A 21,560-nucleotide genomic window follows, 5' to 3' on the forward strand; every position below is an offset into this window, starting at 1 on the left:
AGTTGGTTAGGGATAATGAATGAGTGGGCCTAATGACCCAGAAGGGGAGAGTGTGAGAGATGGACCTTAGTATGCTTATCCCAGTGGATATTAAAAGGAAGGTAAGGCCTATATGCGCTTGCGATTAGGCCTCGTTTGGTACGCAGTTTTGAACAGGATATGGACTAAGTTCAGTTACATCTCGTAGATATGATCACGAAACAAAAATCACTTCTGGAATCTTCAGTGAGTTTTTGACCAAGATTCCACGCATAATTTGCTCACTCAAAGTATAAGGAAATGCTGATTCGTTAAAACAATCATAATATTTGTTACCAAAAAAAAAAAAAATTCATAATAAGAAAGGTGGATCCAAATATGGAACCTCGAATGCGGAGATAAATGCTCTTAATTTGTCAACTTGTAGCTCAATTTGGAATCTGTATGTACTCCCCTTGGTGTTATTGGTTTTTTGTTCCCGACACTTTAATTCATGAAAGCCTCCTATTGGTCCTTGGTCTTATATTGTACTAGTAAATTTATTAGTCTCAATGCATATGTGTGTTAGGTAAGTTGATTAAAGCAATGTATCCGATCTCTTGAGTCCAAATATGAATCCACTTTAACATAATAGAGTAGTTCAAAATATCATATCATATCATATTACAAATAATTTTTTTTATCATCGGTATTAATCGTGGGATTATTGGCCCGAAGACGGGGAGAACTACTGTTGTAGGAAAACGCTTCTTGATAGCGCAACCCAATTAAAAAGGTCAGTCAAGAAAGTTATGATCGACCCAGCTTACTTAGAAACGATGAAGGTCATCCACCCACCCACCCCTAATAGAAGGCGAAAGCACTTACTACATACAGAGGTGGAGTGGGGCGACCCACCTGAAAGATGTCAAGGTGCGACCAAGGGCTCAAAGGAGTTCATCCAACTACAACTTCATTAGAAACAAATAAGTTCTAGCACCGAAGGACTTTGTCCTTTAGATGGGGGTGGTGCTCTCTGTCGTGATGATCACTTATGTATCTTCTAGACACAGTCGTGGTTAATTTGTGCATGTGGCGCCATTAGGGGTTTATAGATATGGTGAATATCTACAAATATACCATTAGAAACCACATATTGTTCTTGTGGGTTTGGTAGGCTCGTTAGGATGATGCCTTAATAACCAACGAAGTGCGCCATTGTAAGATCTCACATGATGAAGTGCCATGTGGACGTGTCTGTAGTGTCTTTAGTCTTGTACCTTCGGACATGGAACAAACTCCACGACAAGTAACATGAGATGAGTTTGGTAACTCACTTACAGTGGGAACTTTGTAAAGCAAAGAACAAGGTTTTCATTCTTGCATGTTTACAAAACTCTGCAAAGTCATCGTTGTATCATGACACGGTTATTCGATGTTGTACTCCGACTATAGCTAAGCATTGTGGTTTTCCGGGACTGAATGTAGTTCAAGGTAGCCCGGTTTGGTACCTTTAGTCTAAGATTAGACAAAGAGCAAGGAGATATATATATATATATATATATATATATATATATATATATATATATATATATATATATATGTATGTATGTATATATATATGTGTGTGTGTGTGTGTGTGTGTGTTAAGAGTACTGAAGGTTAAGGTTCATAAAACTGTAAAGGGTGTAAACCACCAGATTAGATATTTGGTATATGTGTTAGTTAGGGATTGCTGAGTCAGCTAAGTTACCTTTGGTATTTATGTATAAATACTCAATGTACACAAGACACAATTAATACAACAGAAATACATTTTACACATTTCTCTTTCTCTCTCTACATTTCTCACTCCCTCTCTAAAATCTCTGATTTCTTACTTGCTAAGTTTCTGTTTTCAACAATATGAAGCTCTGCCGGGTAAACCGTGGCTCCCACCGGGGTTATTCATGACTCGGCTAATAAAAAGCAGTCTCAAGCAAGGAAATGCAGGATGGAAGGTGGAAAAGGTTGGCTTCGTTTCACAGAAAAAGGACTAAGGAAATTGAGTCACTCAACGGCGGGGTCTAAACACGAAGAGTTGCACTCGTTGCGGAACTTAACTCTACACTGACGACGGCCCGCACCACTTGTGTCCGCGTTCCCCGAAGGCAACCCTCTCTTTCATGCATGCAAGCAGCAATACTGGAAGACCATACTCACATGGAAAGAAAGAAAGAAATATATAATTCATGAGAGCATTGCAGCCTTGCGGACATAATAAGAAACTCTGCCAGATTGTTCCAAAATTGGTCAGACTTCACGGCCCTTTTGATTATCTTTTCAATGTTTGAATTTCTTGAGGGGTACCTTTGGGATGACCGATGAGTAAACAATCATTCAATGCACCCAAACCCTAAATTTCACATCTTTATTTGTACCTAGAATTTTCTACACGACTACTTGAGTTTTTGTTACGTAACAAAAAGAGTTTTATGGTCATTATATAGTGGGATATTTTGTTTAGTCAAGTCAAATAGTAGAACTTTTGTTTGACCGTGTATTTCATTATTCATCTAAAATAAAAATAAATAAGTTTCATCATTAATAAATTCACGAAAGTATCAGTATTTGCAATTGCTCTTTTATTATTATTATTATTTGTTAAACATAAAATTGTCCAACGCCCCTTTATTATTCTCATCGATCACGAGTACTATAAAGAAAAAATGGCTCCAAAATACTGAGGCGTGTACTAAAGGACAACTACTAATTTAAGTGTAGCCTTGGCTTACACTCAGCGAGTACTCCTTATAGATCCTCCACGTGCCATTGTCCAAGGAGAGAATAATGAAAATTCTATGCCTCCATCTATTTTACAAATCTTAAAATGATATAATATCCATGTTATAAATTAGGCTTTTGGGAAAGTTGCATGAACTAAGAAACTTAAAGAAAGAGCAAAGAAAAATAAAGCCAAAAGGAAGCAGTCCACCTTCCACGCCATTAGCTAATAGTTTCCAAAAGCTAGAGGGTGAAGAGCATGGTATAAATAAGAGGCCGTACTTGGAAACAAAAGATTCAAAAGCTAGCTAGCTAGCCAGCCAGCCATACATGGCTGAAAAATCTTCCCGGACAAGAAGCACCGCTCCGTTTCTATCTAAGACGTTCGATTTGCTAGAAGAAAATGACGGAGGAGATGGTGGTGGGAAGAGAAATATTGTCTCATGGAATGTAGAGGGCACTGGATTTATAGTATGGTCTCCTGATGATTTCTCAGAGCTCTTGTTGCCTAAATATTTCAAGCACAATAATTTCTCCAGCTTCATTCGCCAGCTTAATACCTATGTGAGTCAACCTTTCTTTCTATCTCAACAATTTCCGTCTATTAGATTTGAACTCAAAATTTCATCGGCTAGATTTAGCATTCTATCTTTATACAAAGAATATACTTATGGAAAATATACGTATCTTATCAAAGGTTTAGAAAGCTAAGAATGTTTTCTTTGGTTATTTTTTATCACTTGATTAAGAACCCATTATTTCATAGATTAGAGAATAAAATCTAGGGTTTGAACCATTGACTGGTGTACTCACTAAAAGATTTCTTGGATTGAGGATGATGGTTTTCTGTTTGGTTGGTGTAGGTATCAGAGTAGGTTGTTCCCAATATGAAACATAACCACCACATGTGTTTCGCATCACCGATTTGTATTGTTTTAAACTTGAAAATTCACCACGCGTGAGAGTGCATGTTGAGAGGGACCTTGTTGGTGCTTATAAGAAATTGAACTATTTCTCATATTACCAATTAGTTTTATGATGGTAACCCCAACTTTTCTTCAAATTATACCTCTCCCGGAACAATAGTCAAACTACAAGAAAATATAATTATTTGATAATAAACCATAAACTTATACCCACTATGTGAAATACCTGGTGTAACTGCATTTTTATCTCCTCTTAACATGTTTTCTTTAATTCTCATGTTACTTAATTTGACGTCACGTGAGAGAGAAAAAATGAATATTTCTCAATTTCACGCTAGAAATTTCAAAATAAATCCATTTTTACCTATTTTCCTTTTGGTCACAGTATCTCCCTGGACCCTTCAATTATTTTAGCCAAGGTAAAATCTTATTGTCCTTTATCTTAATTATTTTCAAATCCATGTGCATCCGTGTGTTTGTAGTCTAATTAGCAATCATTAGCGGTTCAATGGTCAAATTTGGTTTTGGAATAAACAAGTCTAATCGTGGTAGGTACCCTTTTATCCTTTTGCAGGAATATGGCCTCTTCAATTTTGTCTAATACCATTCTCCCAAAACAAAATTGTTTTCTTAGTCCAACGACAAGAATTTTAGGTAAAAGATGTATATGCCTGGTTCTCTTTTTGTGACCGCTTTTAAAATAGTTAAAAACGTCTTTAATTTTTTTACAATATTTGGTAAAAATAATTAGGAGCTTTTTCAATTACAATACTATTTTTAGTACTTTTTGAAGTCTTAAAGAAGCACTTGCGTTCTTAGTGAAAATTTGGTTGTGCTTCTAGTAAAAGAACTTATGATCATGAACGATGAGCTACATATATCCTAGGTTATTTTTTTATCTCATAATTCGGATGGGTTTACAACACACTCAAACCATAGGCTTGGTTTGTGCTTGCTTATGAGCAGAAGTGCTTCCAATAAAAGCAGCCCCAACATTAGTCAGAGGCTTAGCTATTTTAACTTGTGATCCTAACCCTCAAACCCTAAAGCAGGGATTCAAAAAAACATCACGAAAAGAGTGGCAATTTAAGCATGAGAAATTCCAGAAGGGCTGCAGGGAGATGCTAGTGGAGATCACCAGGAAGAAATGCGAACCAAGTGCTTTTCCAGTGTATCTAAAGGCTTCAGAAGAGAGTGGGAGCACAAGCACTGCAGTGGCAGCAGCAGAAGAAAACAACTGCCTGCTATTAATGGAGGAGAATAAGAACCTGAGAAAGCAGAAGTTGGAGCTGCAGGTGCAAATAGCTCAGTTCAAAACACTGGAAGGTAAGCTGTTGGACTGCGTTGCTCAGTGCATGGACGACCATCAGAACAAAGTTCGATGCTGATGGCACACTACAAATTAGTTTGGCTTTATGGAATAAAAGAAATTGGCAGTTCATCAAAACGATATCCCTAAACAATTTCATTCGAGTGGATGACCGTTTTAGCCATTTGTATGAATAAAAGAAATTGGCAGTTCATCACGAGAATACTAATTGTTTACCATAATTGTTGGTGGACAAGTTAAATAACTAAACGGACTTCAAATCAACTTGAGTTTTTTATCTAAAAATGATCTTTAACTAATGATAAAAAAAAAAAAAACAAACGGTTTTGATTATTTTTATTGTTTGATTAAATAAAGAAAGTTTATCATACTGGGAATCAAAATCAATCTAGAGGGTTGATGTAAGTATTACAATAAAGAGGACGGATCCATAACACCACATTTTTAACACCATTAAATTCACCCACTATTGAACCTCACATGGTTATTTCTGATAAATATATTTAATCATTTCAAGGAAAATTATTTACTTTTTCTGCATAAAGCCCACTAGCCCATATTTAACTAGACCAGCCCAACTAAAAGGCCCAATTTCTCAAATATTTTAGCCCTTTTTCTCTAAAAGCCCCCTTCATCTTTATTTCTGTGGTTCTTCACCCCCAACTCCAAAAACCCTGAACTCTAAACCATGGATCCGAAGCTCTTCGCCAAAACCCTAATCCGAAATGCGATGGCGAGCAGGTCCTACTACACGAGCCGGACCAAGAAGCCGACCCTATACAACAAAATCAGTCCGCTCGGAAACCCTAGCCTGAACGTGGTTCCGGAGCTCGACGACTGGGTCTTCAATGGCAACAAGGTCCGAGTCGCGGAGCTTCAGCGCATCATTCACGACCTCCGCAAGCGGAAACGATTCTCTCAAGCCCTCCAGGTTTTCTCTCTTCCCTTGCAATTTGCGTAATCCCCTGTTTGGTTGCTCAGAAAATGAAAGAAAATTGAAACAAGCATCAAAGTAACTAATATTAGTTAAAGGAAGTGAGCGAGAGTGGGAATTAGGATTTTGGTTAGATAATGTGTTTGTTTGTATCAAAAGTAATTGGAAAGTCCTCTGCTTTTGAAGTAATATGTTATAGGTTGCAGATTTCGGAGTGGATGAAACAGAAGGGGATATGCATATTTTCGCCGGTTGAGCATGCCGTGCAGCTGGATTTGATTGGGAAGGTGCGCGGGTTTGTTTCCGCGGAAGAATATTTCGATGATTTGAGGGAGGAAGATAAGAACTTCAAGACGTATGGTGCTCTTCTGAATTGCTATGTCCGGCAGCGCCAAGTGGATAAGTCCCTCGCTCATTTGCGAAAAATGAAGGAGATGGGATTTGTTTCTTCGCCTCTAACTTACAACGACATCATGTGTTTGTATACGAATGTTGGCCAGCATGAGAAGGTCTCGGGCGTTCTAGCTGAGATGAAGGAGAACAATGTCCCTCCCGACAACTTCAGCTATAGAATCTGCATCAATTCGTATGGTGTGAGGTCTGATCTTGAAGGAATGGAGAAGGTTTTTAAAGAGATGGAAAGCCAGCCTCACATCGTCGTGGACTGGAACACATATGCTGTCGTTGCCAATTTCTATATAAAAGAAGGCCAAACCGACAAGGCAATGGATGCTTTAAAGAAGTCGGAAGAGAGGCTGGAAAGCAAAGACGGACTTGGCTACAATCATCTGATTTCGCTCTATGCGAGTATGGGGAATAAGGGTGAAGTTTTGAGATTATGGGGTGTTGAGAAGAGTGCTTGTAAGAGATGCATAAACAGGGATTATATGGGCATGTTGGTATCTCTGGTGAGGCTCGGTGAGCTCGATGAAGCTGAGAAGGTGATGGAGGAGTGGGAATTGTCCGGAAACTGTTACGATTTTCGGGTGCCACAAACTCTCATTATAGGCTACACGGTAAAAGGATTATATGAGAGAGCAGAAGCTGTGCTTGAAGACTTGATGGAGAAGGGAAAAACAACCACCGCGAGAAGTTGGGAAATAGTGGCTGCCGGGTATGCAAATAGGGGTGAGACGGAGAAGGCTTTCGAGTGCATGAAGGCGGCTCTCTGTCTGTCTTCCGAGAAACGGTGGAAACCTAACCTTGGAGTTGTGACAACCGTATTGAGTTGGCTTGGTGATGAAGGCAGTGCCGAAGATACGGAAGCTTTTGTTGGGGCGTTGAGGAATGTCATCCCGGTGAACAAGCACATGTATCGTGCTTTGTTAAAGGCATATGTAAGAGAGGGTAAAGAAGTAAGTAGTGTTACGGATCGTATGGAAGCTGATGAAATTGATGTTGATGACGAAGAAACAGAGGACATATTTGCCACTAGTGAAAACAAAGAACACATATCCGCAGATTAGAACATCTGCGGAAGCTTAGGGCGTGGCGAAAGGTCTGCAAAAACAGATTTTAAGACGGTTTTTGTGGAGTTTCACGATTAAAAACCATAACAATTTATGTGAAAAATGCGATTGTTGGGATTTCGTGCTGTGAGAAAAATGTTATATTCCATAAAAGCATTTTTGCCATTCATCGGCCCCTATTAGTTAGGAGAACTTTAACGAAAAATCATATTTTTACACGAAAAAGTTAATTCTTGTACTATTCACTTTACCTTTTATTTTGTTCTTATCATTAAAACTCAAAGTTTTCAAGTCATTTTTATTAATTTTCCTTATTAGTTATTGTTTTAGAATTTTCAAGCTGAGAAATAGAATCAATCACACAAGACAACCATTTAGAGCTCATTTGGAAGTGCTGTTAAAATAACTGGAGAACGTGTTAACTTTTAGAGAAAATGTTTCTTGATTCCAAAGTGCTTCCTGCACGAAGCACGGGTTATGCTTCTTGTAGAAAGCACTTTTAGTGCTTTTTCAAAATTTCTTTGCATGTTTACTAAAGATTAATTCCAAAAGCATTTTCAACTATTTAAAAAGCAGTTTCAAATGAACTCTGGATTATTTAACAAATCTCACTTCCTCCACTGCCATTCAGTTTTAGCAATTGAATTGAACAAATCAACATAAAATTATGGGACAAAATTAAGCCTAAGCATGCAAAACGTCCAAAGGTACTATATGGCAACAACTAAAATTTGAACAAAAAGCAAAGCAGCAACCGATAAACTTGATGATCTTGCTTAGAACTATCCCAAATAACCCCAAATTTGCAATCGTCGATTGCACAGGAAAACATATGAAAGCGTTTAATAAGACAGCATCTCAAGCAAACTTTTGGAATGTGTATAATGTCAGCAGACACTGCATAACATCAGAATAAAAATTGCTTTGCCGGGATTATTTGATAAATCGAGGCTGCGCTTCACTCTGTGAGGGTAGCTTTAAGCTCTCCGTTGCTTTTCAGCTCCATCACGATATCACAACCTCCGATCAGCTCACCTTTGTAGTATAGCTGAGGATACGTTGGCCAGTTGGAGAAGACTTTGATCCCCTGCCTCACATCCTCGTCGGATAAAATATCAAAGGACCCAAAACTCACACCCTCTTCTCTAAGGGCATTCACGACCTTGGAACTAAAACCGCATCTGGGTGCATCGGGTGTGCCCTTGATGAAGACCATCACTGGTGAAGAAGTAATCAATTTCTTTAAACGATCTTCAAGAGTATCTTTCGGAACAATCCCTTTCTCTGCCAAAACCTTCTTGAGCTCACCACTCTTTTGCATCTCCAAAACAATATCTGATCCACCAATTAGTTCACCTTTGATGTATAGTTGAGGATAACTGGACCAGTTTGAATAAACCTTAAGCCCTTGACGGACTTCTTCATCAGAGAGAATATCAAAACTCTCAAAGTCCACCTTTTCTTGCACAAGGATATCGACCACCTTTCGGCTGAAACCACACTTGGGTTCATCTGGTTTTCCCTTCATAAACAGCACAACAGGGCTTTTATTAATCAGGCTTTCGAGTCGAGAGTTAAGAGTTTCACTCACACCAGTAGATGCTGAGATTCCACCCTTTCCGCTTCCAGCTTCAGTTACTTTTGCCCCAGCAGAATCAGTAGTATCAATTCCATGGTCTCTGAAAACTTCCTTTAATTCACCACCCTCATGCATTGAAATTGCTATGTCACACCCACCAAGAAGCTCCCCTTTGCAGTAAAGCTGCGGAAATGTTGGCCAGTTAGAATACTTCTTCAACCCCTCCCTGACTTCACTGTCCGAAAGAATATCGAAACTTCCATATTTGACATTCTCCTTCTTCAAAATGTCAACAATTTTTTGGCTAAATCCACATTGGGGCGCCTCAGGGCTACCTTTCATGAAAAGCATGACTGGATTGGAGTCAATCAGCTGCTGCAACCGCCTTTTCAAGGCATCAGCAGGGCCATTTTGCACTTGAGTTTTCACCTGGGAAGAACCATTTTCTCTTGCTAACTCTTGGACTGTTTCGAGTATGGTCGATCCAGCAGCCATCCCAAGGCTTGCAGGAGCAGCAGGTTCTCCAGGGTTAATTGATCCCGCAATCCTAGCAACTTTATTGGCCAAACTGGATGGATCTGCGCCTTCTAATGTATCAGCAACCTTTCCATCCTGACAAATGAAAACACAAACAGAAAATGACCAAGAGAAGAAAAATACACAGAATTAATTACAAAAGTTCATTAACATCATTCATATGGGATTACTCAGTAAATTCAAACTTTACACGCTTTACCACTTATCCTATTAGAATGAGTATCACTATATTGCATGTGACAACTAAGTTTGCACTACTTCATCTTCCAAAAACATGAGTCATAAATCATCCTGCGACAAATAACTCGAAAGTAGCAGGCCTGGTTATTTTCACAGAGCACGTCTTAAGTCGAAGTATAACAAACCAAATCACCATCCGAATTCTCTCACATTCTTCGGGGTGGATAGCCATTCAAATTGATAAGGTGTAACATAAGGCTTCTTTTAATATCTGATATTCACATCACAATCCATGTCACCATCCTCAGATCCTAGTCCTTCTCCAGTCACACACACTAACAAAGTGTTCCAATTGAACTTCTACCACCCTCTCTCAAATTTTGAGTTTGGCATCATAAACGGAGCGTATTAATACTTAATTCTCATTAGAAACTATCGTACCGCAACTATTATCCTATAATTAACAATAACAATAAACTCTTAACTCAATTGTAAACCACCTGCCACCAGATGCAAGCTAAATACCCCACCACATTCACACAACCTGATTAACCAAATGTAAAACCTGTTTTCACATTCGAAATTGAACAACCTAATCATGCTTATTCAAAAATCACACAGGCAGCATCAAAATCACCAAGAAAACACGTATAAACCCAATAAGCATACCTTCACAAAGGCGAAAAACGGCACAGCAGAAACCGAATAGGCCTCGGATATCTCCGGCTGTTCCTCAGCTTCTACCTACAAATTTACAACCAAAAGTAGATTAAATTTTAAATTAAGAAATATATATATACACACACAAAACAGAAAAAGCAAAAACCTTTAGAGCAGAGGATGAAACGTTACCCTTAAGAAATGGGCGTGAGGGAAATCGGTGGAGAGATGGGCGAAAACCTCGTCCATGTGCTTGGAAGCTTCACACCACGACGCCCAGAAGTGCAGAATCACCGGCGCGCCGCCGTGAACCAAGCTATCGAGCTCCTTCTTCGACTGCACATCCTTCACTGAGCCACCCATCGAGAATGGAGTCTGCTGAATTCGAAAACCCCACAACCAAAAGCGCGAGAGAGAGAGTGTGTGAGGTTTTTGAAGCTGCTTATTATATCAGAGCAGAATGACCATGGAAAGACCTAGAAGACGCTGTGGCCTTTTGCGAACGTACTCTTTCAGCTGACGAATCGTGGAGGAATGCGATGGATCATCTCTCGCCGTTGATTTCTCTTGGGATTGATTCCTCTATCGTGTATGTGTGGGTTCTATCCACACGATATTGCTTGGTGAGTTTTAGTTTGTAGGGTGCAACTTAAGTTGGATCAACCCGAATTCGATTTTGTCTAACTCAATTTAATAACCCTCCTAATCTCAATCCGACCTCAATTAAATCTTTTATTAGGTTGATAGTGCTATTTTTACCTTTTTATGTTGTTCAAGTTTTGGTATACGTTTTGTAATTTAATTTTAACTTTGCAGGGTTTGAACATTAAAAATAATCTTTAAGTTGTTTGCTTTAACTTTTGTATGGATGGATGTATAAATGAAATTTTAATTAATATTAAAATATTTTTAAAGCGTCTGAGAGGTGATAATAGAAAACATTTTCTTGTAATGCCTGAATCTTGACACGTTATGTTGTCGGACTGTAAACATAAATGATGCATTGGTTAATTATTACTTGAATGCATAGCGTAAATTCACAATCTAACAAGAGAACGTTACCCGTGTGAGTAAATCTGAAACATTCAATCCAAGATTTCAAACAAAAGATGAAATTAAAGTTTAGTCCCAAGCCAATACATAGCAAATGCCTCTTCTTTTTTCTTTGGTAATTGGAGATTTTCACTGCTCAAAAGAAAGTATACATCATCAGTTCCAACTCCTTTCAAAATCTTAATCACATTTCGCAAAATTTCGTTACTTTCTCCTCCAACGATTTGGTCGTCGATCATCCCTAAATCTCAATCTCATAAGCACCTTTTCGAGAAAGCACTTGAATTCATTTCTTTGTGAGAAATGTTAATTGCTTTCGATTAACACTGGCTAATTGGACTAGTATTGTTCCAGCATTTTCTCCTTCGGTCCACTTAATCGATTCTTCCTCCAGTAGCTTCAGAACCTGCGTCAATTCGAAATACAGAAGTCAAATAACGAAGCATTTGTTAAACAGATGCAGCAAATAATTATGAATCAGTCTTACCAATGATCGTCTTCGCGATCCTTTTGAGATATCTTCCTCTTTTGTATCGCATATGACCTTAAGGTACTTGATTGCTGACTCGAAGATAGGAGACGATTTCAATAAACATGGGAAGAAGTTCAAAGAAAAATAGGAACACAAGAACAATTACTTACATGAGATGCCAGAAAATGATGAAATTTGACACTTCAAAAGACGTATTGCCTCCTTGGCACCGCGTTCTTGCAAGTCAAGCACTATTTCACCTTGAGTCTCAACATTTCTGACAAGTAACAAAATAAACGAGAAGAAGATAATAATTAGCATTTCTGACAAGGAATACAAAGCAACAGATGACAGAACTTTTGATAAAACGGATTCTAACCTAGTTTTAAGAATCACTTCATTCGACTCATCCTCTGCTTCACGCGCCTTTTTGAGGAAAAAATGTCCCTGCAGTAGCACAATAGAAGTCATAAATTAATTTTCTCGACGCAAAAAAAATTACCAATGAGGGGGTTGTTCTACACTTGAAATTTTGATATCTTATCATTTTAGCTTAGATGCGTGAGCAGGTCAGGTTCTGTATCAAACTACGCCTTGTTCAATGTTTGAAGCAGAGTCACAAGATGCTGTATTCTTTGTTAAGGAAACTAGTTCTTTTTCTTTTATTTGTATGAAAAAAATATAAATCATATCCAATCACTTCATAACAGAAAGACGGAAACCTTACTTGTTCTAGAAGTTTGTAAGCTCGATCATGATCCTCCTTAGCAAATGCGGCTACAGCCTAACAAACGAAATGATATCCTTACTCAATAGCGTGTAAAAATTTAAGGCTACTAAGAGACACTACCCTCCATGTTTTATATATCAAACAACTGGACATAAGATAAGCCATAAAAAGATACATACAGCCTGGTAATAGTCCTTCATCGTACTCCGATAATCCTTCACAGATCTACGGAGAACCTGGTAGCTATCTTCGTCATCTGCATCTGTAGTTCTAGCACACTTTAATTGTAAAGGAAAATACAAGCATAAACATGGATTTGACAGACAAATTGACACAAGCAACACACACAGAAATTAGCTACGGCCTCAAAATGTCTTTTGGATTAATCTGGATTTCATAGGAATTGAATAAATTCTTAAGGGCACCATTCCCTCCACAAAGGATATTAGGGAAATGAAGTTTCTCCCATATATAGAAAAGGGTGCATACCTTCCTCGCCATGATGATGTTGATACACAACAGCCGACTTGTACTCTGAAATGAAATCGTCCGGAGGTTCAGCAACTAGTTGTCCATATGCTCCATATCCACTCCCTGACTTTATTGTTCTTCTTGGTCTCTCCACTAGTCTCTCCTCGGCTCTCTCGGAAGCACAAAACAGAGAAGCCAGAATATCCTTCTCGAGATCATTTCTCTCCTTTTGCTGTCCAGTAAATTCTGCTTCGTTTGTATTTGAAGCCCTATCTCTGTTACTGCATGAGACGAGCACAAACAAGTCAGAGTGATTGTTATAATAAACTAGGAACTAATGAACACTAAAGTATTGAAAACGCATACCCTTCGGTGGAGTTTTTGGATTTTCTGTCGGATGATACTTCATATTTCAGGGACAAATCTGCAGACTGGACAGTAATCTCAAATAAGACGGAAAGGGAGATAAATACCAAAGTAGAATTTACTAAGCATGCTGAACCGATTTCATGGACTAGATCTTACTGTACCTAAAACCTAAATGCTACACAAAACGAGCCCCCCCTGTCCATCAAAACTATGACAAAACAATAAAGACATTTTTACTTTCAAATATTGATTACAACAGCTGCACAAAACTGCATGAGTACATCCACTTACATGAATTGTGAGCTCTCGTCGTCTTTACCTCTTTATATGAAGTTAAGAAATCCAAAAGCTTAAACAAATTATATTATAATTGAATTAACTTTTCTGAAGAACTGATTGGAATGTACATTAGTGATGCAGCTTGACATGTAATTGTTTAGAAATCAGAAGGCACACAAATCCCATTTTGGAAGTTTACTAACCTTCTCACTGGATTTTCTGATGAGTTCGTTCCTTTTCTCGGAAGTTGATGCTGGCAGATTAATCAGTTTTTCCATGCTCTGAATGGTATTAAAATGAATTGTATAACATCAGCAAATGGGAAAATTATTTTACACATACATCATATAGTAACGAAAGGGCTACAACAGTTGTAAAGAAACTACCCTTCAGGTTTCGAGAAGTAAAGAGGGTTTAGTGTACCTTTTCCATATCATATCCGCAACCATCTGCGTATTCCAAATAAACCAGGATTAGTGTTCACACATTAAGGTCATTGAACAAACAACGCTTAAATACAACACTAACATCCATCAATTGGATCCAAAGTAGTCATCTTAAATCTGCAACCATCAAACAGATTGCAATCAAAACTTTCAACACTCAGTTCATGCACCAAGTCTTTCTTTTAATTACGGTATAAGGATCATGCATTGCCCCAACTTAATCATTTTCTTACTTTTACTCTCGTCTTCCTTCTCTAAACCAACTCACTCTTGCCCTCTACACTTCAATGTTCTTTCTTCCGACTCTTCACTCCCAACTCCGATAACCATGAGTGTGTACGATACTTCAAGTGAGTGAGTGAGAGCGTGTCTAATCGTAAAAGCATTATATCATCTCCATTCGAGAAATCCAACACGAGCGAATTCATCAGAACTAATAATCCACATTATGCTAGAGAAAATTCAAATCATCCTTAACAATTTCAACAATCATTTCAGACTCGTAAAGACTAACCTTCATGTAAATTTATAAACCAAAGAACAAGTCAAACTGAAAATCTCAAAACAGAACAGATAAGGATCGAACTTTACCAAGAACTTGCCGAATCTGATCCCTCTCTAGCTTGAACCCAACTCCAAGCATACTGAACAGAAAATCCTCCATGCCCTGGTGGAGCAGTTCATCCCTTGAGGAACACGACTCATCGTTTTCGACCCAATTTTCCGACATTGGCAACACACTGGAGTCCAGCTTCAAGGGCTTGGTTGCTTCATTAGACCCATTTGCCGGCGCCGGCGCCGTTTCCTTCACATACTGCTTCCCAATAATGCTCGAAACGCTACCAACCGAAACCGGCCGATATTTCGGCTTTGAAGGTCTGGGATTCCCATCCCCGTTCCTATTCCTATTCCCATTCCCATTTTCTTGATAAGGCGGCTTCTTATAGATACTATTGGCAGGTAATCCGGAAGTTTCTCCGCCATTGGGTGCAGAGGTAGCCAGGGCTTCGGCGGCGGCGTCAGCATTCTTCCCTGCCTTGCAATACGCAGAAGTGATTTGATCGAGAGAAAACGCAGCCCCAAACACCTCCAGCAAACCCCTCAGCGCCATATCGTCAGCGAGACTCGACGCGCCGTTCGAACCAGAGGCCTCCATTTTCCCAGAAACACGTAACACAAAAATGGATTCTGGGGAAGACGAAGAGACTGATTAGAACAACAGAGGTGGATTCTTCCCTAAACAAAATTCTGGGTTTGAATCAGGAATGCAAAACAATCAACCCCATTTGAACAAAAATTTAAAATTCTTAAGAATTAATCGGAATTTCGGACTCGTAGACTCAAAGTTTGAAGCTTTTGGTACTCAAAAGACGCTGTTTTTTTTTTCTTCTTTTTTCAAAAATCCAACAGCAGCGATAATATTGAATTGAATGGTTTCAACAAAATCTGAATGCGAGTGAAGTTGTGAGAGTGAGTGGATTGAAGAATATTTTGTATAAATAAATAAAAAATAGAGAATAAAGTAAACTTGAAAAACAAAAACAAAGAAACAGAAGAAAGCAGCATGCTTTTGGCGCCTTCGCTGTTTGCTTACTCGCTTTCTCCCTTCCAAAGCACGTTCCTTCCGATGGAAGTTGTTGCGGAACTCCCAAAGACACTGAATTTTTTTGGCCCACTGAGTGATTGAGATTGAGTGGTCAAGTCTCAGAGTTTAAGTACTGATAGGTGATTGCCTACCTGGTTAAATACCAACAAAAAATACATGGATTTGGTCAACTAAATTGTGTGATGTTAGGAGGAGTTGTTCACGTGCGCATAAGTGATGTGGCCGTTGATACATTCGGGTTTACATGCATCAATGGGTGAAAGTGACTTAACGGAGACTATACCAAACCGCTTTGATAGATTAGTTTATTGTTTGATATTAAATTGGGAGAATGTTTGGTATGTTTTTTAAATTTTCATATCTAAGTTGATACGCAATTCTATATCAATAAATATATGAAGATTTATATGTATGTTATGTCATTGGTTGATGAGAGATTTTTTAATATTTCTGGAACACAACGTAGTACATCACGTGTCATAATATTATAGCACGTGGTATACCGTATTATGTTTCAACTACACATAAAAGTTTATATGCCACCAATGTTTTCTTTGAAGACTATATTAGTTATGACTCATTCTAGTATCTAATGCAGCAATAGTATTAGTGTTATAGAAATAAAACATGTGTACTTGGTGGCGCCACCACCAATAAGAAAGACCCAAATACATATTACATTTACATCAAATTGCCCAATAAAAATCGAGGATAGTCAATAAGCTCATTCAACAAAAAAAAAAAAAAAAAACGAAAAAGAGAACCCTAATCCTTATCCCGCAAAGGCAGAATGCATTTGGTGGCGCCACCACTGCCGCCACTTCCACCTCGCCATAAGCCACAAGGGTAGTTGCCCTAAGAAAATCGACACTGTGTTGGATTCGACAAAGGCATTGCAACATCAAAATTTCAAACCCGCAACAAGAGAACAATCTCAACCAGATTTCTTCGATGAAAACATCACACCATAAGAGAATCACCACATCCAAACCCCAATCACAAACCCCTGCAAAAAAAATAAAAATAAATCACAAACAATAAAGAAGAGATGGGGCTAAGGGGCATTAAAACACCCTCCTAATTTGCTAAAGGGTTATTTTATACACACCCCCACAATTTTATAAACACACCCCACATTAAAAAACTTTCTCAAAAATTCCAGTTTTGTCCCTCATTCTTTTGAAGCCACCCCACTCCCCACACCCCCATTCCAAAAAAAAAAAAAACACACTCAGCAGCCCCAATTCGACAACCAAGTATATCAGATTACCTCCATAAACATCAGCTGGAAACTCCCATTTATTTGGTTACAATCCAACATTTCGACTCATCAACCCGGATACTCCTTTACCTTTATCACCTTCGTCGTCGAAGTCGTCGTCCCACACAAGCCACCCCATCGTGGCCCCTCTTTGTCTCTCACTTTCAAAAGAACATAAAAAAAAGAAGACATTTCTTCTAGAGTATCAGATGCAAATGCAATAGAGAGAGAGTTGTGCTATCGTGATGAGAAATTATGACTGGTTGGGCTTTTTTGCCTCTGTTTGCATGAGGTGTTGCTGCCGGCAAGGAATAGTTAGGTGACCGGGGTTTTCTCTTTGTCTATTAACTTAAACTAGCCTCTTGCCACATGCATTCGCGTGTGGCAATTGGCATTTTTATATTAGATTATGTCGTTTAATTTTTTTTAAATAACTATTTTATATTTTTATTAAAAAATTATTCAAAAATAAAAAAATAAAAAAGCAAAACCATGAAATCACCCACTAACATGGGAGTTTTTTTTAATTAAAGTTTTAAAATTAAAATTCATTCAAAATTAAAATGTGGTGAATTACTTTAAATTCTTATGGTTCAATTGTAATTTTTAGAATTCTTGAAGGACAATTTTTGGCATTTTGAATGTCTTTATATATATAGATTAAGTAGGGGTAGAGGAGGAAATTTAAGTGAAAAAATTAAGGTGTGGAGTGCCTTCATAAGATTGTAGGGGGTATTAATAGAAGAGAGCTGCTAGACCCATCCCGTTGTCTTATTTCCCCACCCACGTTATATTTACACCCACTATAAAAAGTTAAAAAATTAAAATGTTATTTCCCCACCCACTATTATTCCTAAAATAACCCTTAATATATATATATAATTATATAATTATAAACTTGTCTCTTAAAAAAAATATAAACAAATAATATTATTCTCTTCTAAAAGCCACCAAAAAAAAACCGGAGTCTTCCAATCTTTAGCCTAATGTACATGTTTGGTCGTGATTGAAAATGGAGGAGCTTACTCAAGTAAACCATTTCTCAACCTATAACCCCTGGGGCTATGCTAGGTGATTGATGGAAACAGCTTCAAATGGGAAAAAGTTTTATATCATATAATAATTTTTTCCAAATACCTTGATACAAATTAAAGAAAACATCTTGAAGCTTAATAGTTTCGGGAGATTGTGAAGGAATCTCCAGAGGTCCCATGAACACGCTGATGGCATAGGAGCGTTACGACTCAGATCAGTGTCTAAAGAAAAAGGATTAAATAGAATGATGAGTTAGGGTTTAAGGAAGACAAATAGTCTAAAGAAAAATAGTAATGCAAAAGAGGGTAACTAAAGTCCTTATTAGTCATTTTATAAATGGACAAATTTGTAATTAAAAAAGTCATTAAAAAGTGAGTGGGAAGATAAAACATTGGGGTGGGAATAACCTTTTGCTTAAAAACTGTCGACGCGACCAAATTCTCTTTTCTTTTGATTTCAATTCTCCTTTCACGGTCATTAAATGGATGGCTCATATCGATTCATTCATGCTATTGGTTTGAATTAGTGCAAAGGGAGGTGAAACAGTGTGAATTACTCCATCATTCCCTGTTAATTCGTCTATTCATTAGATAATTTAACTACCTACTGAATTATTTGATTGGTAATTATCAATGTAAGCAGATCGTTGATTTCAATTAGGTTTTAATTAGGTCATTTCTAGGCTTTCTTACTTCCACTGTTACGCATAAACCCTACTTGCATGCAGAAATTATCAATTAAATTCGGTTTTTTTTCTTTATTCCAACATATTCTAATTTACTCTAAACAATAAAAAAATAAATTTGAACTTGAGTACATAGCAAAATAACACCGCTTTAGCCAACTTAATTGTTGTACTCAGGTTTGCAGCTTTTATTTTATTTTTAGGGGTGTGCTATCCACACACCCCTTTTTACTTCTCACACATCCCTTGTTAATTTATGTCTGTTGATCTTCTTCAATTCATCCGATTCGATAGCCGAAAACTAAAAATGTGTGGGAGAAGTAAAAAGGGGTGTGTGGATAACACACCCCTATTTTTATTGTTAAATATTATGGGTAATGTTAGGGAGACAAAATTTGTAGACAAAGTTTTGAAAACTAAGACAATTTCCAACCGAAGGCTGGCCAGATGGCTCGTTTTAGCCCTTTGGCCCTCCAAGAAATTAATATTTTAATTAACAGTGCAATGCCATATTTCTTACTATCTTCAACTGAGGGCCAAAGGGCCATATGACTCGTTTTAGCTCTGTCACAAAAAACCATCTCCAATCGAGGGCCAAAGGGCCACACATAATTTATTATTTAAATTTAAAAACTACAACAACTTAAATTTAAAAACTACAACTTAAATTTAATAACTACATGTAAAATTTTAAAAAAAAAATACAGCTTATATGTTTCAAGTCAAGTGTGATAGGTTTTATTTAGAGTATAAAAAAAAAGAAAAAAAAAAGGGGAAGTGGGTGGGAGAGTCCCACATCGGTTGTGGGATGGAAGTGGTTGGGAGAGTCCCACATCAGTTGTGGGAGAGATTTGAGTAACCAAACATGTTTATAAAAGCCACATCTCAACGCCCAGCTTTGAACAAATCACATTGGGCCTATAATTAAACATTTTTTTAAAAAATTTGGCCCAAAAAAAAAACTGTAAAAAAATATATATATATATATAACGGCTAGTTGATATCAGCTAGCCGTTGCATTTAAATTTGTGGCCCAGCCAGCCGATTGGCCCTTTGGCCCTTTTTTGTCCAATGGGGCCCACGAGTCATTTGGCCTAACCCTCGCTTTAAGACGGTTTTCGGGCTATTTTAAGCCTTTTGGACATTTCAGTTGGAGATGCTCTAAAGGACATGAAAGTTGATAATTGGTTTATTACTTAATGTTGATAAACGTGCTTATTCTTATTGATGACACATCATTTAGTTTGCAAATTTAGTCTTCCTAGCATTACCCAAATAGTATGAGTTCAAAACAGTTACAAATTCTTTGATCACGTAAACACCATGCTGCCCTGGTTTCCCTAGCCAAATACATCTTGATTTGCTTGCTTCCCGTAGCTTTGCTCAACAAACTGCCTTTTTATGCCATTTTCACTAGACATACTGATCTGCATGCAGACTTGACTATATATAAACCCTAAACATGAAGAACTAGAAGATCATAGGCAAAAGAAAATAAGTTGCTAAAGATGACAACACCTAAAAAATGGGCATCCGTAGCTTATTTGCTGTTACTTAGCTGGGGAGTGAGCTCTGCTCACAGGGCAATTAATATTGGCAAGGATAAAGCTTTACTAGTTGATAAAACCAGATTCCCTTGGCTTCCGACAAATTGGTGGAGGGCTTGGCCGACAAATGGGAGGGGGCTTGATGGGCAGATGGGAGGGGGGCTTGGCGGACAGATGGGAGGAGGGCTTGGAGGGCAAATAGGAGGAGGGCTTGGCGGACAAATGGGAGGAGGGCTTGGTGGCCGTCAGATGGGAGGAGGGCTTGGCGGACAAATGGGGGGAGGGCTTGGAGGACAAATTGGAGGAGGCATTGGTGGAGGACAGATGGGAGGAGGGGTTGGCGGACAAATGGAAGGAGGGTTGGGTGGACAAATCGGGGGAGGGCTTGGAGGAATAATTGGAGGAGGATTTGGTGGACAGATAGGAGGCGGGATTATTGGAGGTGGTATTAGTTCCAATCCAGGTTTTGGTGGCGGAGATGAGGGGAATTGTGGTGGCCGTGGATGTAGTGGTGGTGAAGGCAGTGGTAGTTGCGGTGGCCAAGATGGTGGATATGGATGCGGAGAAGGTGGTGGTAGTTGTGCTGACCAGGGCGGTGGATATGGATGCAGAGACGGTGGTGGTAGTTGTGGTTACCAAGGCAGTGGATGTGGTGGAAGCTATGGAGGTGGCAATTGTGGCGGCGAAGGTGGTGAAAGTGACGGTGGGGAAGGCGGTGGTCATTATGGCAGTGTTCACCATAACAATCTCAAAACGACCTATGTATCCAGGGAGGCAAGCAAAAGCCATGAACAAAATGGCAACCATGAAATTGAAGACGGACATGAACAATGGAAGAAGCCAACAGATGAAAGTAACCGCAATTCTGAATCGCGTCAAGCGCATGTTATCGATGCCATAGCTCCACAAGTTCTGGACGCCATTGCCATGGCTCCACAATCAGGCTAGGCAGACCAGGATCTTCTATAATAAACTATATATATATATGTCTCTCTCTCTCTCTCTCTCTCTCTCTCTCTCTCTCTCTCTCTCTCTCTCTCTCTCTCTCTCTCTCTCTCTCTCTCTCTCTCTGGTGTAATATTGTGTTTCACAAAAGTTCAATAAAAACCCCCAAAAACTTGGGACTAAAAATGTGTTTTGCCCTAAGCCTTTTTAGAAATTGGACTGAGATTGCACACGGAGTTAAACAGTGACTGAATACATGAATTTTGAAATCTATGTATTCTCATTTACATGCATTAATTAGGAGAACAACTTACATGACACAAGT

General features: G+C 38.4%; 6 protein-coding genes and 1 long non-coding RNA gene across 9 annotated transcripts in view; 4 read left to right on the forward strand and 3 right to left on the reverse strand.

The window, feature by feature from the left end:
- The window catches only part of LOC126587202 (DNA-directed RNA polymerase II subunit RPB2-like), a 74,744-nt gene that overhangs the window by 32,002 nt on the left and 21,182 nt on the right, over positions 1 to 21,560 (forward strand). The gene's annotated exons all lie outside the window — the stretch shown is intronic.
- LOC126587227 (heat stress transcription factor B-2a-like) lies at positions 2,877 to 5,179 on the forward strand. Its single transcript, XM_050252267.1, has 2 exons — positions 2,877 to 3,285; positions 4,700 to 5,179. The coding sequence occupies exons 1-2, from the start codon at positions 3,052 to 3,054 to the stop codon at positions 5,033 to 5,035; spliced, it is 570 nt and encodes a 189-aa protein (XP_050108224.1). The 5' UTR covers positions 2,877 to 3,051; the 3' UTR covers positions 5,036 to 5,179.
- LOC126587211 (pentatricopeptide repeat-containing protein At4g21705, mitochondrial-like) lies at positions 5,611 to 7,545 on the forward strand. Of its 3 annotated transcripts, none has more exons than XM_050252244.1 (2): positions 5,611 to 5,908; positions 6,118 to 7,545. In XM_050252244.1, exons 1-2 carry the CDS (start codon positions 5,666 to 5,668, stop codon positions 7,375 to 7,377), a joined length of 1,503 nt encoding a protein of 500 aa, XP_050108201.1. In that variant the 5' UTR covers positions 5,611 to 5,665; the 3' UTR covers positions 7,378 to 7,545. The 3 variants fall into 3 exon arrangements, with proteins under 3 accessions (XP_050108201.1, XP_050108202.1, XP_050108203.1); XM_050252245.1 differs by having other exon boundaries at positions 5,689 to 5,908; positions 6,111 to 7,545; XM_050252246.1 differs by having other exon boundaries at positions 5,761 to 5,908; positions 6,098 to 7,545.
- On the reverse strand, positions 8,111 to 10,890 carry LOC126587212 (monothiol glutaredoxin-S17-like). Its single transcript, XM_050252247.1, has 3 exons — positions 10,529 to 10,890; positions 10,346 to 10,420; positions 8,111 to 9,571 (listed from the first exon to the last, which is right to left on the reverse strand). Exons 1-3 carry the CDS (start codon positions 10,697 to 10,699, stop codon positions 8,339 to 8,341), a joined length of 1,479 nt encoding a protein of 492 aa, XP_050108204.1. The 5' UTR covers positions 10,700 to 10,890; the 3' UTR covers positions 8,111 to 8,338.
- Positions 11,433 to 15,860, reverse strand: LOC126587210 (putative nuclear RNA export factor SDE5). The gene is made up of 12 exons (XM_050252243.1): positions 15,751 to 15,860; positions 14,748 to 15,344; positions 14,134 to 14,159; positions 13,914 to 13,991; positions 13,429 to 13,493; positions 13,081 to 13,343; positions 12,771 to 12,853; positions 12,589 to 12,645; positions 12,241 to 12,308; positions 12,032 to 12,138; positions 11,877 to 11,950; positions 11,433 to 11,795 (listed from the first exon to the last, which is right to left on the reverse strand). The coding sequence occupies exons 2-12, from the start codon at positions 15,310 to 15,312 to the stop codon at positions 11,676 to 11,678; spliced, it is 1,506 nt and encodes a 501-aa protein (XP_050108200.1). The 5' UTR covers positions 15,313 to 15,344; positions 15,751 to 15,860; the 3' UTR covers positions 11,433 to 11,675.
- LOC126587232 (uncharacterized) lies at positions 16,349 to 17,321 on the reverse strand. Its single transcript, XR_007611013.1, has 2 exons — positions 17,114 to 17,321; positions 16,349 to 16,768 (listed from the first exon to the last, which is right to left on the reverse strand). It is a non-coding gene; the product is annotated as an uncharacterized LOC126587232 (long non-coding RNA).
- On the forward strand, positions 20,102 to 21,477 carry LOC126587224 (glycine-rich cell wall structural protein-like). Its single transcript, XM_050252261.1, has 2 exons — positions 20,102 to 20,397; positions 20,493 to 21,477. The coding sequence occupies exon 2, from the start codon at positions 20,513 to 20,515 to the stop codon at positions 21,236 to 21,238; it is 726 nt and encodes a 241-aa protein (XP_050108218.1). The 5' UTR covers positions 20,102 to 20,397; positions 20,493 to 20,512; the 3' UTR covers positions 21,239 to 21,477.

The sequence above is a fragment of the Malus sylvestris genome, chromosome 10 (genome assembly GCF_916048215.2).
Source record: "Malus sylvestris chromosome 10, drMalSylv7.2, whole genome shotgun sequence".
Lineage (NCBI taxonomy): Eukaryota > Viridiplantae > Streptophyta > Magnoliopsida > Rosales > Rosaceae > Malus > Malus sylvestris.